A 15,447-nucleotide genomic window follows, 5' to 3' on the forward strand; every position below is an offset into this window, starting at 1 on the left:
TTGACTGTCTCAGACGCGGAGGCAACTGGGATTCGTCCTCCGCCACCCGGACTGAGGCAAATTACTATGCGACCACAAGAACTTAGAGCGCATTGGGAATTGGGCATTCCAAATTGGGAGAAAAAGGGGAAAAAATCAAATTCAATTCAGTATTGAAGGTGTTCTCATGTTCGCTGGCCACTATGTGGCTTCTATTTCTGGTTCAATGTAGAATTGTTTTTTCATACATAGAACATTTATTTTTGTCTAAAGGGCTAGTTTCAAGCATTTAAGTATAAGCCTTTAGATCAAAAGGTTTTTAATGTGTCTCCAAACTTCTGATTGGTATAGTGTAAATAAAGCCATTTTCTCATACACAGATGTAATCTCATCTTGGTCTAAAGCAATTTCCCCTTTCTCCCAGGTACCTATATGGTGCTCCAGTTCAGGGTGTTGCATACGTGCTGTTTGGTATTGAAATGAATGGCGAGAAGAAGAGACTCTCATCTATGAAGCAACTGAATGATGTAAGTGAATTAAGAAAAAAACTATTTATGTAGTTTCTACTTAAGTAATTTGAAACATTACAGTAAACCATTCATAGAATGAGGCTATCATTACCCTTTTTTTATGAATTGCAGTTGGATGGAGGGACAGTTAGTTTGACCATGGAGGAGATAAAGAGAGTGTATCCTTATACAAACATCCTAGTGGGGTCTTCTGTGTATGTCAAAGCTTCAGTAATGACCAGCTCAGGTACCACTCACTTCTTTAAAAATTAAGTAAATCAAGAAATAAATGCAATATATTGATAATTCTGCTCTCTCCAAAACATTAACATTGACATGTTTTGGAATTGATGCCTTTGTTACAGCAAATGTATATAATGTCCAGTAATATTATGGATATATATGTCAAAGAAATATTAGCATCTCTTGAGACCATAAAATGCATGTAAATAGTATTATATTAAGTAGTATTATTTAGCTGCAAACACTCTTACATCTTAAGACCTTCTTCTCCTCAGGCAGTGACCTTGTGGAAGCAGAAAAATCTGGCATCAAAATAGTGACGTCACCCTACATGCTCTCCTTCAGAGACACACCTCAGTATTTTAAACCTGGCCTACCGTTTGACATAACGGTAATTTCATTGCTTCTTGTGCTTACTGCTTTACATTTACTGCTTAAAAGGATAATTCATCCAAAAACTTCAAATTCTGTCATCATATCTTCACACTAATTTCATTCCATACCTGACGTTCTTTCTTCGATGGAACACACAAGGAGCAGTTTAGCCAGAATTCTGTGCCGCTCTCTTCCATACAATGAAAGTGGATGGGGACCAGTAGCTATGCAGTCTCGCGTAGCCAGACCTTTGACTAAAACAGCAAAGATCTGGACTGCATAGAAGCTTAAATTGGCCAAAAACCGCCCACTTAGACAGGAAAAAAACCATCTAACTAACATGTAAAGTGATCAATCGCAGTCGGCTTTGTCATTACATGCTGTTTAGGGGCGGGGTTATCGGAGACATACTATAATAAAAGACAGACATGAGAAAATTAATAATTTAGATAATGGCACGGCAATCTCCTTGGTCGATTGCACAGAAAACACACAGGAAAATAGCAGAAAATGTGTAGAGAGTGCAAGTACAGCACAGAAAACCTCCGCACAGAGTATTTCCAACCTGGTCTCATGGTGAAAATGTGACTCTATGTACATTTTTGCAAAACTCATTATACGTGTCTCCAGGTATAAATCACTGCAGTTTCTAGATGAAATTAACACCACAGGTGCCACAACAACTGTGTTTTATTCACATTCACACAAATCATAAGGTCAAAAGCTGATTAGGACTTTATAAACACTTACTTTTCTCTCCATTACTCATACACTGCTATTTTATGATATCGGCACACTTTTACTCTAAAGCATCCTTTGAAAAATTAGACATTTTTTATGCTTGTACCTCCTAGTTATATGCACTTATTATGATACAGTTAGCTTTCAATATACAGTGGCATGCAAAAGTTTGGGCACCCCTGGTCAAAATTTCTGTTGCTGTGAATAGTTAATTGAGTAGAAGATGAACTGATTTCCAAAAGGCATAAAGTTAATGATGAAACATTCTTTTCAACATTTTAAGCAATATTAGTGTATTATTTTATTTTGTACAATTTTAGAGTGAAAAAAAGGAAAGGAGCACCATGCAAAAGTTTGGGCACCCCAAGAGATTTGAGCTCTCAGATAACTTTTACCAAGGTCTCAGACCTTAATTAGCTTGTTAGGGCTATGGCTGGTTCACAATCATCATTTGGATTGGCCAGGTGATGCAAATTTCAAAGCTTTATACATACTCTGACTCCTCAAATCTTGTCCCGACAATCAGCAGCCATGGGCTCCTCTAAGCAGCTGCCTAGCACTCTGAAAATGTAAATAATTGATGCCCACAAAGCAGGAGAAGGATATAAGAAGATAGCCAAGCGTTTTCAGGTAGCCGTTTCCTCAGTTCGTAATGTAATTAAGAAATGGCAGTTAACAGGAATGGTGGAGTTCAAGTTGAGGTCTGGAAGACCAAGAAAACTTTCAGAGAGAACTCCTCGTAGGATTGCCAGAAAGGCAAATCAAAACCCCCGTTTGACTGCAATAGACCTTAAGGAAGATTTAGCAGACTCTGGAGTAGTGGTGCACTGTTCTACTATGCAGCGACACCTGCACAAATATGACCTTCATTGAAGAGTCATGAGAAGAAAACCTTTCCTGCATCCTCACCACAAATTTCAGCATCAGAAGTTTGCAAATGAACATCTAAACAAGCCTGATGCATTTTGGAAACAAGTCCTGCAGACTGATAAAGTTAAAATATAACTTTTTGGCCGCAATGAGCAAAGGTATGTTTGGAGAAAAAAGGGTGCAGAATTTCATGAAAAGAACACCTCTCCAACTGTTAAGCACAGGGGTGGATCGATCATGCTTTGGGCTTGTGTTGATGTCAGTGGCACAGGGGAACATTTCACTGGTAGAGGAAAGAATGGATTAAATTAAATATCAGCAAATTCTGGAAGCAAACATCACACCATCTGTAAAAAAGCTGAAGATGAAAAGAGGATTGCTCCTACAACAGGATAATGATCCTAAACACACCTCAAAATCCACAATGGACTCAAGAGGCGCAAGCTGAAGGTTTTGCCATGGCCCTCACAATCCCCCGACCTAAACATCATTGAAAATCTGTGGATAGACCTCAAAAGAGCAGTGCATGCAAGACGGCCCAAGAATCTCACAGAACTAGAAGCCTTTTGCAAGGAAGAATGGGTGAAAATCCCCCAAACAAAAATTGAAAGACACTTAGCTGGCTACAAAAAGCTTTTACAAGCTGTGATACTTGCCAGGGGGTGTTACTTAGTACTGACCATGCAGGGTGCCCAAACTTTTGCTTCGGGCCCTTTTCCTTTTTTGTTATTTTGAAACGGAAAAAGAATATATAAAAGTAAAATTGCTTAAAATATTAAAGAAATGTGGCATTTTAACTTTAAGCCTTTTGAAAATCAGGCCACCTTTTGCTTGCTTAGCTATTCAAGGCAATAGAAATTTTGATCAGGGGCGCCCAAACTTTTGCATGCCATTGTAGCTAACATGGTAGAACACTGGACTTTGAACTCAGCAGACTGGGGTTCAAGACTGCTCAAGAACACAAGCTGAAACAGTGTCACAAAAGTGACATGAAAAGATGTGCTTGCTTCAGAAAATGTGCTTTTCATTTTGCTTATGCATTTTAAAACACTAGCAGGTTGGGTTTAGGCGTTGGTTGGCTAGTTGCTTCAGAAAAAACTGCTTTCATTTCACTTTTGCATTTTAAAACACTGTCAGCTGGGTTTAGGCATTGGTTGGGTTAGGTTGTCTTTTTTATTGTCTCATTTATATTGTAAAACACTAATGGTTAGGTTTAGGGTAATTTTTTTTTAAGGAATGTACATTTTACTTATTAAAACTCCAAATCCACCTTCAAAAGCTCGTCTGAATACAGCCTCATATCACTGGGTTTTGGCGCCCTCAACTGGACATTTCACTTTCAAACTGCAGCCAAACGTGTAATACACCACATAAATTACATTTTGCAAAAACGTAGCAATACTCACGAAAATTTAAAGACACCAGGCTGAGTATTTCACAGACCTAACCAAGTAAACAAATCAGAATATGCAGTCATGCTCATGGATATCCGCTTTACTTTCTGCAACGTGCCTCAAACAAAACTCTGAATGTCTTTAAAAGATTTAATGTCACTAACCTGGCAAACTTGGACAAATCTGGTGATTATTTGGTCCTCAAAAGTGCTCATTGTATCAACAGTTTCCAGTCAGACTGATAAAAAGTCCTGTATGCTTCTACTCATGGAAGTTCCATCAAACAAGCCAATAAGAATTGCACTGTGTGGCTCAAAAAGCGTTTTCCAATTTTGTGTGCTAGTATGTGCATCTGACGGTTAGAACACAGACTGTCTGATAATGAGACTAAAGGTTATGAAGCTCCAAAATGGAAAAAAGCACCATAAAACGATCATAAAAAGTTTAAACGAACAGATTAGAATTTAAGTTGATATTAACTGAAATTTTTGCCTAGAAAATGTTGCTTGACAGCCATGGTCACCATTCACTTTCATTATATTGAAAAGAGCAGCTTGGAGCACCTGAGGATGAATAAATGATGACAGAATTTTCATTTTTGGGTGAACTATCCCTTTAATTTATTGTCAGCTCATGAAATTAGCATAATTCTTTTGGCCAAATATAAGAAAAGTATAGTTTTTTTTTTTTTTTTTTTTTTCGCTGTTTAGGTTGCAGTGAGTCACCATGATGGATCTCCAGCTCCTAATATTCCAGTTCAAATTAGCTTTCTTCAAAGCCCAATCACTGTACACACCGGTACCGTCAGAACTTCTCTTAACATGCCTGCTATTATCACACCACAGATATTGAAAGTAAGTTTAACTTGTACATAAATAAATACGTGCACAATAGAAATATTATAAAATTGTGTTTAACTGACAGCTATTTTTGGTGAATATGTGGATTCTTGTGTAGGTGGAGACAGTAAGTCCATTACTTAAACCAGAACAGCAGGCTGTACAGGAGATGCGCGTGGAGCCATATTCCCCTTATCTGAGTTACAGTCAAAACTACCTGTATATTTCAATGGGCACCAACAGAGTGGAGGTGGGGAACAGTCTTAATATCAAAGTGCACATCAAAACTTCCTCAACAGAAAACAGAGGACTTGTGGAGCAGCTGACATATGCTGTGAGTGTGGGACTGGGGGGACGTTTTGAGAAGAATACTGTAACCTCAGAATTAACTGCGCTGTTTCTTTAGGTTTTAAGTAAGGGGAAAATAATCCAAGGCGGCAGGGTGAATGTCAAAGGCCAGGATACAACGAACATTCCTCTGCTGATTACCACAGAAATGTTACCTGCATTTCGGTTTGTGGCGTACTACATGTTGCCATGGAAGTTCAGAGCAGAAGTGGTGGCAGACTCGGTCTTGGTGGATGTGGAGGACCGGTGTGTTGGTTCGGTGAGTTCAATTTATCATGTAGAATTGAGAAGTGAATATACAGGTTTCCCACGGTCATGGAAAATATAAGGGAATCTTTAAATGCCATTTTCCAGGCTTGGACAAGTCATGGAAATATACATTGTAAAAAATAAATGTATTTATTTATTTAACATTCATTTTATATTTTTTAATAAAAGTGTTGAATTCCTCATAACAAACATTGTCACACTAAATAAAAGACATTTTCAGCAAATATTGCTCATTATAATAAAAAGATTTTACTTATAAAGTTATGCAACTTCACTTAATTTGCAACACAAGATACTGAGTTTATGCTGAATTAAAGAAACTGTCCAAATTAATCTGGAGTTTAGTAAACTCCTAAGTGAAATAGATTTTTGCTGTGCTTTCAATTTACTTCATTAAAATGAAAGCAACATAATTTCATGCAGTGAAGTACACTTAGATTTGTAAAAGTAAGTTTACTTGGGAAAACATATATATATATAGGTATTTTGCATTACTATAACTGTAACTGTCACTGATTTCTATAACTGTAAAAATATCCGTAATTTTAGCTGAGAAATAATTTAAAAATGCTACAGTAAAAAACAAAAAAAACAAAAAAATAATTAACAGGTATAGTTACCTTAAACTGTAAAAAACGATAATATATTTAACAAGACAATACATGTAATTTTACAGTAAAATAAGGCAGAAAAATAGTTTTTAGATGTAGAAGTATGATTTTATAGTATAATTAACGGTAAAAATTACAGTTACGATCAAAAACAATAATTGGGCGTTCCCAGAACTCCCTGCATGACCCATCACATTTCATTATATTTTATGGAAAAGTTATGTTTCTTCTTAATTTTTTGATATCAGTTATGCTTATATTCTGTTATATTATATGTAGTTTAGTTAATGTCTATTGCATTATTTTAGTGTCACATATAGTGGCCTTCTGTTACTATGGTGTTTAACAATACATTTTAAAGTGAAAAGCAGATTTTTATAGTTCCAGAAGGTTAGTATATTAAGTTTATATAATTTAATAAATGGTAGTGAACCGTAAAATATACAGGCATCAAAATGACATCCCATAATGCCTGAAAGATGGTCTCTGCCTTGTGCATAAACTTTTCAATGAATTTTGAGAGTTAAGAGTGTATGACTTGTGCGTGACAATGGATGAAATGGAAATGCAGACATTATTTTTAATGTTTTTGATTGTTGAATGGGGAAACAAAAACTTTTTGGTGAAAAGTTTAGTTTATAATGCAAATTAAAAGTAAAATAATTAGCAATATGATTATTTTCCCATGAGGGCATCAGTAAAGTCATCTGATAACAATTCATTAGTTACTGAATTACTGCTTGCAGTTTGATTTGATTGGATTGATGAAAAAAAAAAATCTTATCCAGCAATAAAAATGCCTGGAAAGGTCAAAGAAATGTGCATCAAATTCAATGGAAATTTCATGCACATTTCAGCACTTTTGTGGAATAATTTTTTGTACTTATATTTGAATACAATAAATGATTTTCGCTGTTGCAGTGAAGCTTGTGGTTCTATTAGCTCAATGTAGGTCCAGCGGATGGAGAAGAACTAAATAACTACACACCAGGCAGCAGCTTTAAATTCCAAGTTAAAGGTGACCCAGGAGCAAAGGTCAGCTTGGTTGCTGTGGATAATGCCATTTTTCTGTTGAGTAAAAACCGTTTGACACAAAGAAAGGTGCGTGAAGATGCTATTGACATATTACACTTCAGAAATGCAAGAAAATCACAATTTTGCCCAATAGGCCTTTAGCTTTAGAAGCCTTATTAATGGTTGTTACTCTTTCCTTTTTACTCCATACAGGTGTGGGAAGTGGTGGGTCAGGGTGATATGGGCTGCACTGCAGGAGGAGGCAGGGACAGTATGGGTGTTTTCAGTGATGCAGGGCTGATTTTTTATTCCAGCTCTGGTGTTACCACTGACTCCAGCAGAGGTGCTTCAAATTTACAGCATTTAACTACCTGGATATTTCCACTGAATACTATAATGGAAAACATGTGTAATCTCTCTTGCTTATACAAGGGGTCAGAAATTTTCTAACTTGTTGCCTAAGTCCAATGGCCATATTTGTTGTGTTTATCTTTTGTTTGGACACTATGATGTTGTCCAAGTCAAATGTGGTCACCTTATATTTGCTTTTAGGGTTTACTTTTTGTTTAAAAGTACATGCTTGTTGTACTTCAAATCTAGCAATTTTGTGCTGAGACATAAATGCATCCTGAAACCTCCTGAAAGTCTTAAATGAAGATAACTTGAGGATAATAAGTAATCTTGATAAAACTACACACAAAACAATACATAGTGCTTTTTCTGCTTATTGATAGGTTGAAATCAACATAAAATTAAAGGTTCTTAATGCTGACGATACCTTGAATTATCAAGGTTGCAATTCATCAGTGCAATTAGATTTTTATTTTTTCTTTGTTTGTGTAATAATCTTTTATTACAATGCATTAACTTGCTTTACCTTTGACAACAACGTTTTGGCTATACAAATGACCTGATTCCTTGGACAAATGGGAATATGTTTTACCGCCTGACTAATTTCACCCCTGTGTAAATAGCATCTGCCACAAAGTGCAGCTATTTGCACCCCAATAGTCTGGTGGGACTAGAGAAATATATGTCAGACTAGATATTAGGTGTCACTGCAGTGGTGTGGGGTGTAAAGATGGTGTGTGAATGTGTAGTGTCGTCCTAGCGACCCCGGTTCGAGTCTGTCTTTTGTCCCACTCTTTTTCCCATCTGATTTCCTGTTTCCACTCTTAATATTTCCTTTAATACTTCTTAAAATAATAGATCAAAATTATTATAAATGTTGATTTCATCGCAGTGATTTGGTCACGGTGAATGTCAGGGAGTGCAGAAAAGGGTTTGATCTGGAGGCGGGGTCTGACGACCGCACTTGTTCCCGCGGCTCAGCGTTGCTTGTGTGCAGATTGCATCACTGTATTACTAATACTGTAGTAACCATGTTTTTTTTGGCAGAAACCATCATTTTAATGCAATTAACCATGGTATTATTAAAGTAATATGGTGGTAATATAGTAACCATGATTAACTTTGTGGTTACAATAATTTTACTACAAAATACCATGGTGAAACTTTCATGGTGAAAAAAGGTTATTTGTTTCTAAGGGAAGTCTAAAGTTAGGTTTAGGGGTAGGGGGTTGTTGTAGTGTGTCTGTGGGACTCTAAATAAACACAATAAACACACTGCAGTGATGCCCATATACTGTATGTTAGTATTTAAATATGGGTGCAAATAGTATCTGACACTATTTGCACTGGGGTGTAAATAGAATGTGCCTATTTTTTTTTTTTTTTTATCTACAATCAACTGCAAACTCACATTAAGGTCTGATTCTATTTCATCTTGACTTAACACAATCCATTTAAATTCCCATGGCTAAAACCAAGTCTTGCCCTACAAGTACGAAAATAAAACTGATTGTGTATGTCGTATCATGTTGACTTAACATCAAGAAAGATCATTGTTTGAGCACAAGAGTGGGACAGACCTGTCTATGTTTTGACTTGTATTTTTAATGTTGGTTTCTTTTGAACAGGTGGTTGCAACAGTAGATCTAGGAGAAGACGTTCTGCTGCCAGACTGCAACTTAGAGAGCAGCTGGGTGAGCCAGCGTCACTGATAGCTGATGTTTTAGATAGTAACACTGACAGAGCACACGCTTAAGGGCATCAATATCAGAAATTACACACTTTATCTTTAAAAGGGCTTAAAAAAAAAGAAGAAAAGTTAACTCTCAAGGATATACTAAATTAGCAGAGTCCAGCTAATGTTCTAAGTCATTTTGAATTAATTTGCCAATGCGCACCTTTCTTTTAGAGAAGGAGTACTCCGACAAGTTTCTACAGAGATGTTGTGTGGACGGTATGAGGGAGATTCCTATGCCGTACTCGTGCTATCGCCGCTCCCTCTATATCACAGAGGACTGGAGCTGTGTCTTAGCTTTCCTCCGCTGTTGTGCACAATACAGAGGGGAGGAGCTGGGTACCATTACCAGACCTCCAACAACCACCACTCCACCCACCACCACCACCACCCTTATATTATTCGATGCACCTATATTACATAGTAAGTACCTGCACGCCATGACTTTGCCAAAGAAATGGCAAAACAATTTCATTCGTAATTGCTTTGGCAGTGTCCCTCATCTTATTTATTAGGATCTAATAAATAAGATCTACCGGTAATCAGTGTTAATCTCGCCAATTAAATTACTGATGAAAATATTTGTTGATAAAGTTTATTTCCAATGATAATGATGTTATAAAAAAAATACATCATAATGATAAAATATTTAACTAAAACTTACTGTTGACAAAAAAAAAAAAAAAAAAACAAACAAACAAAAAAACTATACTGCAAAATATTAACAATGCATCAGCAGTGTTTATAGAGGACAAAAAGTTACATTTTAGTCAGAATGTGTAACTTGCACTGTGAATACGCCATGTTCGTAACAATCCTGTAAACTGAAAAGTCTCTGAACCACAGAAAATTCACAATTTCTAATGGCTAATACTTAAGTATGCAAATTGTATGGTAGTATATAAGGAGCTCAAACATGAAGATCATTTTTCACATTGTCGTCAACTAAAGTGTTATTTTTATTGAATAATATTATGAGCTATTTTAGGAAAATGGGCTTAAGTAAATGGATGTGAAATGACAAAATACTGACTAAATTTAAAGAACATTTTTGTCAAAAGACAAAAACTATGACCAAAAACTGCAAAAATTAACAAGGACATCAATTTCCACTCATTACTCCAGGCTTTCATATGGATAGATATGCTCATGATGTCATTCGCCCACATTTATACGCATTGCGTCCCGACCGTCCATTGCTTCAAGGGCTTCCAGGGCTTTCAGGGTCTCGAGAAATGTCTGTCAGTGCTCGAGTGTTCGAGAAGTCAGAGACAATTTCCAACGTGAATGCTGTTGTAACTGCAAAGATCGAAGTGGAGGAAGAGGAGTTTGATGAAAATGAATATGCTGACATAGAAGACATTTATGTACGCACCAGGTTCTTTGAGTCATGGCTGTGGACTGATATCAGACTGCCCAACGTACCCAAGTCTGGGAGCAAAGATGGGTAAGAGTCTGGCCTTTGAAGTAGCATATACAACATTAAAAATTTAAATATTTGGAATTAGGGCTGTCACGATTATGACATTTGGCTGATGATTAATGTCAAACAAATAATTGTGATTATGACGCTTAATTGTCTGTTTTAGGACTTTCACAATTAATTGTCATATACACTACCTTTCAAAAGTTTGGGGTCACTTGCCTGAAATGTTTCTCATGATCTTAAAAACCTTTTGTTCTGAAGCTGTATGCTTAAATGTTTGATTAGTTTTGTAGATGAAAATATAATTGTGCCAACATATTAATTTATTTCATTACAAAACTAAAATTTTATAAAAAAAAATAAAAACATGTTTTTGAAATGGATGACTTGGACTGAATAATAAAGAAAAGCAGCCACTAAGTGCCCAGCATATAGATGGGAACTCCTTCAGTACTGTTTAAAAAGCATCCCAGGGTGATACCTCAAGAAGTTGGTTGAGAAAATGTCAAGAGTACATTTCTGAAAATTCTACACAAAGGGTGACTACTTTGAAGATGCTGAAGTATAACGCAGTTTTGATTTATTTTGGATTTTTTTTAGTCACAACATAATTCCCATATTTCCTTAGTTGTGATGACTTTACTATTATTCTAAAATGTGAAAAAAATAAAAATAAAATAAAGTAAGTGAACCCTAAACTTTTGAATGGTAGTGTAAATTGTTATATTTCTTAAGGTGCATGTGTGCTTCATACACCTTAAGATGTCATTTTACATATTTAACTTCAAATATATTAATAAAATAATAAAACGGGGATATATGATTTCCTTTTAAGGCTTTAAAATCTTTCGAATGACATGGAAAAATAATGTTTAAAATATCAAAATATTTCTACGTACTTAAAATATGTCTCTCTCTTTGGTCAACTTACGTTGTTGTTTTTTGACACTCAAAAATACATATTATTTTTTTTAAATACAGTATAATAAAATATTTTTATTATATTTTTACAATATAATATTATGCAATAGTTACATATTTCTGTCCTAATTTCTTCCCCTTTACACTGTATTTTAATGCTTTTTGATTAAACCCACAAGCCCTTATTTCTCAAGAGGCAAAACCTTTGAGATTTCTTTTCATCTTTTTATCACTCCACTGAAATAGAGTAAGCGTGCCTCTCCTCTGTGTCACTGCGTGTCATTAACACAGCGTTTATGAACCCGCTATGGCTGCGATCATTTGCCATTACACGATAGTTTAAAGTGAAACCGGAGAGCTTTGCGTTGACTGTTAATGTTTATATTTATTCGTTTATGCTTTCGCGGGAGTTTGGCACAAGCCTCTGCTAACAGCGCACACGTCAGAGTGCTTGAAAAGTGCTTCATGCTCTCTTCCGGACAGGAGTTGGATGACGTTTACAGTGTGGCTCAGCGACGCTCTGAGAGTTCAACTGAATGTCACACAAACACTGTGTTGATGGCATTAATAAATTTGCTTAAAATTCCCTTATTTTTGACATTAAAATGTGTTTGAAATTTGAAGTGAACAATAATCACGGTTATCTCAAATAACTGCAGTTATATCAAATAACCGCGTTCAGATGGTTATTTAAAAAAAGGCCTATTTGGAAGCAATAGTGTGTTAACTTTTGCACTTAATAAACATGCAGTAACACTCGGAAGTACTGATGTATGTAGTCAAGGATTCAGAGACCCTCCCCTTGAAATCCGATCACAAGTGGTCACAGAGAAGACGCATTTGAGGCACATGTTACTACTGGGTGTAAACGGTGATTATTTTTGCAATTCCGTTTGGTGACTAGTGGCTCAGAAATTACACACTTCAGCTTTAATAGGGTTACAGATTGGAGTAACACTCCATGCTATCCCCCCATGCCTCTTTAAAGTATTTAAAGAAAATGCATTGTTTGTTTGTTATTCAGAGGAGTGTATTTAATGTATTTATAGTATTTACATAAGATTTATGTACACTCTTACAGTAGTATGTCTGTATTTTTAACAGGTTAGCTGTATATACAGTGGACACTGTTCTACCTGACAGTATCACTCAGTGGGGGTTTCTAGGTGTCAGTGCTTCACCTGAAACAGGTAATCAGCTACAGTATATTCTTGTCTGTTCTCTGTCTCTGTCTGTCTGAGTCTGTTTTGACAGAGCCTCTCAACCCATCAAAGACCCAGACAGCAGAATCAGAATCTTTTAGCAGAACACTATGAAGTCATCAGCACTGCCTAATTTCTATTGATTGACTCATTAGTTGGGTTTCTATAGGATTTTGCATAAAAAATGTTGGATGGAAATGCCAAGATGTGAATAAAATCTCCAAAATGCACAAAAAACATACAGCATACACTTGCTTGAGGTGGACACATGTTTTCTTTGATAAGAAGACATGCACAAACTACAATGGAAAAACTTTTAAAGGGGTCATGAAATGCTCCTTTTTTTAATAGTTTTATTATCTTTCCTGAGGTCCACTGATAATGTTAGTGAAGTCACAAAAACAGTCATAATTTAGTAATATATGATCATTTTACAACCTGTCTCTGGCCCTCTGTCTAGCTTGGTTTTGACCTCAGCTCCTCCGTTAAATGCCCACTGTTCTGACTGGCTAACATCACGCAGCCCCTCAAATACAGCCATATTTGAAATACATTGGAAGAGAATGAACAACACCACAATATTATAAAACTACATTTCAGGGTTTACACATCACACTGATCCAACACATTGCATCTGAATTATATTAAAATTCATCTCAAGCACAACTGTTAACACTCACACCCTGTCTACACCAAATGCGAGAGGCGCGTCACATCAAAAGCAACAGAACCCATTATAATCAATGATGCTGTCTACCATGGAAGCGTCCGTTGCAGTAAACAGATCTTCCGTTCCATTTTCTGCTGCATGCACTGGCTGTACTACTGCCAACAACAACTCAAATAAACGGTTTAGAAAGTTTGTGTGGAAGCGCCAGTGTGAACAGCCTTAAGCCGTTGTGTCGCATCATGTCAACGGACGCATCCGGTGTAGAGAAGGTTTCAGCACCATAAACTATCAAACAGTCATGACATTTGAAATATTCATTAATGGAAATGTTTACTTATGTTTTTGATTGGGGTCAAAAGTGTTTTAACTGCCACATCCTTCAATGACAATTCCTTTGCAAAGCTTGAATCATTTTATAACTGGTTCACAAGCAATCCACGCTGAAATACACTGAAGACACATCCACATGACGCACATACATAGTCCAAAGCACAATGAAGATGCACACATCCAGTTTGCAGTATCATCATATACTGAGGTGCACATTGTCAGAAACGCATCAAAACTGTTAAAGACGTCCATATAGTGTGTTTAAATGCACCAACAATTAAAAATAGCGCAGATGGGCAAAAGAACAGTATATTGAGCAGTTTGTGCACACAACAAGTGGCAGCAGCTGAATGTAACTGAATGGCTTAAAATTGAGTTGTAATTTGACACCGCGTCTTTTAAAAGCGGTGCCAGAGACGTGACATCAGTCAAAGACATCTGTGTTGTCCATGTTTATATACAAAAATAATTCAAAATAGTCCAGATAGGTCCCATTTGTTATAATAATTAGACCAGAGTTAGACCACACTAGGCCACACTGTTTGCCCTGCTCTCTCTTTCTGTGTTTATGAACTGTGCCCCAGTGGGCGGGGCCAAGGGTACAATGATGTAAAATAGGCGTTGATGTTGTTGCTGTAGAGGCCACTGATCCTGTCTGTTGGTAAATCAAAGATTCAATGGCAGATGGAAGGGGGAATTTTCAGTTGAGATGCTCAGGATTAATAGTGTTCAAGGTCAAGTTGAAATCCACAGAATCTGTGCAAAACAGCCGGGCTTCTCTAGATGTTCGAGGATGTTGTGCAGGCTCACAACATAATCCACCAAATGAAAGGGGTTGAAGAGCGGCTTTTAGGTGGAGCCAGAATCAGGAGCTCAAACAACTTCATGACTACAAATGTCAGAGCTACGTGTCTGTAATCATTCCATCCAATAATTCAGATCACAATATCTTGCAGGTTTCTGTGTTGCCGAACCTTACCATGTCCGTGCATGGAAGCCGTTTTTTGTAGATCTGCGGTTGCCTCACTCGGTGTCCAGAAATGAACATGTGGAAATCAAAGCTGTGGTTCACAACTACAAGAATTCCAAACTCGAGGTTAGTTTCACAAACTGTAACCTAACATTAACAGCACTCTGCTTTGTTTTTAAACAGCTTAGCTACTGTCATGCCACTGAAAATGAAGTCTTATCAGAAACTTTGCTACTTTTAGTTAGTTACTCTCCAAAGCTGGTATATACAAGCCATAATTGTGCCCCAACCTGAATGATGTATCTGTGTGCAGGTAATGGTGATCCTGGGTAAGACAGAGGACATGTGTAGTGTGGCATTTAACGGACCCCACGCACAGAAAATTTTTGTACAGGCCAGCTCTTCAGTTCTCCTCTCGTACACCATCATCCCCCTTAAAACAGGAGAGCTTCCCCTACAACTCACAGCTGTTGCAGACTCCTTCATGGGGCAGGATGCAGTGAGGAAGAATCTACGTGTGGTGGTGAGTGGGCTCAGCTCTAACACATACTTCTGAAATATTTTTATATATTGTTTTTTTACTCCATGTTAGGTGCTCTGTGAAAAGTTCAACTCCCTACACTGATGTCTAGAAAGTTGCACAGAACTG

The 15,447-nt window shown here is 36.8% G+C and overlaps 1 protein-coding gene across 2 annotated transcripts in view; it reads left to right on the plus strand.

Annotated features, from left to right (window-relative positions):
* The window catches only part of LOC127438855 (complement C3-like), a 44,394-nt gene that overhangs the window by 10,774 nt on the left and 18,173 nt on the right, over positions 1–15,447 (plus strand). For both annotated transcript variants that reach the window (XM_051694766.1, XM_051694767.1), the window contains exons 10-23: positions 404–506; positions 621–735; positions 1,007–1,122; positions 4,822–4,965; positions 5,069–5,284; positions 5,357–5,557; positions 7,122–7,280; positions 7,407–7,536; positions 9,173–9,238; positions 9,454–9,702; positions 10,405–10,726; positions 12,731–12,816; positions 14,785–14,924; positions 15,112–15,321. In XM_051694766.1, the coding sequence (XP_051550726.1) occupies positions 404–506; positions 621–735; positions 1,007–1,122; positions 4,822–4,965; positions 5,069–5,284; positions 5,357–5,557; positions 7,122–7,280; positions 7,407–7,536; positions 9,173–9,238; positions 9,454–9,702; positions 10,405–10,726; positions 12,731–12,816; positions 14,785–14,924; positions 15,112–15,321 (2,257 nt within the window). The remainder of the gene's footprint in view (positions 1–403; positions 507–620; positions 736–1,006; positions 1,123–4,821; positions 4,966–5,068; positions 5,285–5,356; positions 5,558–7,121; positions 7,281–7,406; positions 7,537–9,172; positions 9,239–9,453; positions 9,703–10,404; positions 10,727–12,730; positions 12,817–14,784; positions 14,925–15,111; positions 15,322–15,447) is intronic.

The sequence above is a fragment of the Myxocyprinus asiaticus genome, chromosome 50 (genome assembly GCF_019703515.2).
Source record: "Myxocyprinus asiaticus isolate MX2 ecotype Aquarium Trade chromosome 50, UBuf_Myxa_2, whole genome shotgun sequence".
Classification (NCBI taxonomy): Eukaryota; Metazoa; Chordata; class Actinopteri; order Cypriniformes; family Catostomidae; genus Myxocyprinus; species Myxocyprinus asiaticus.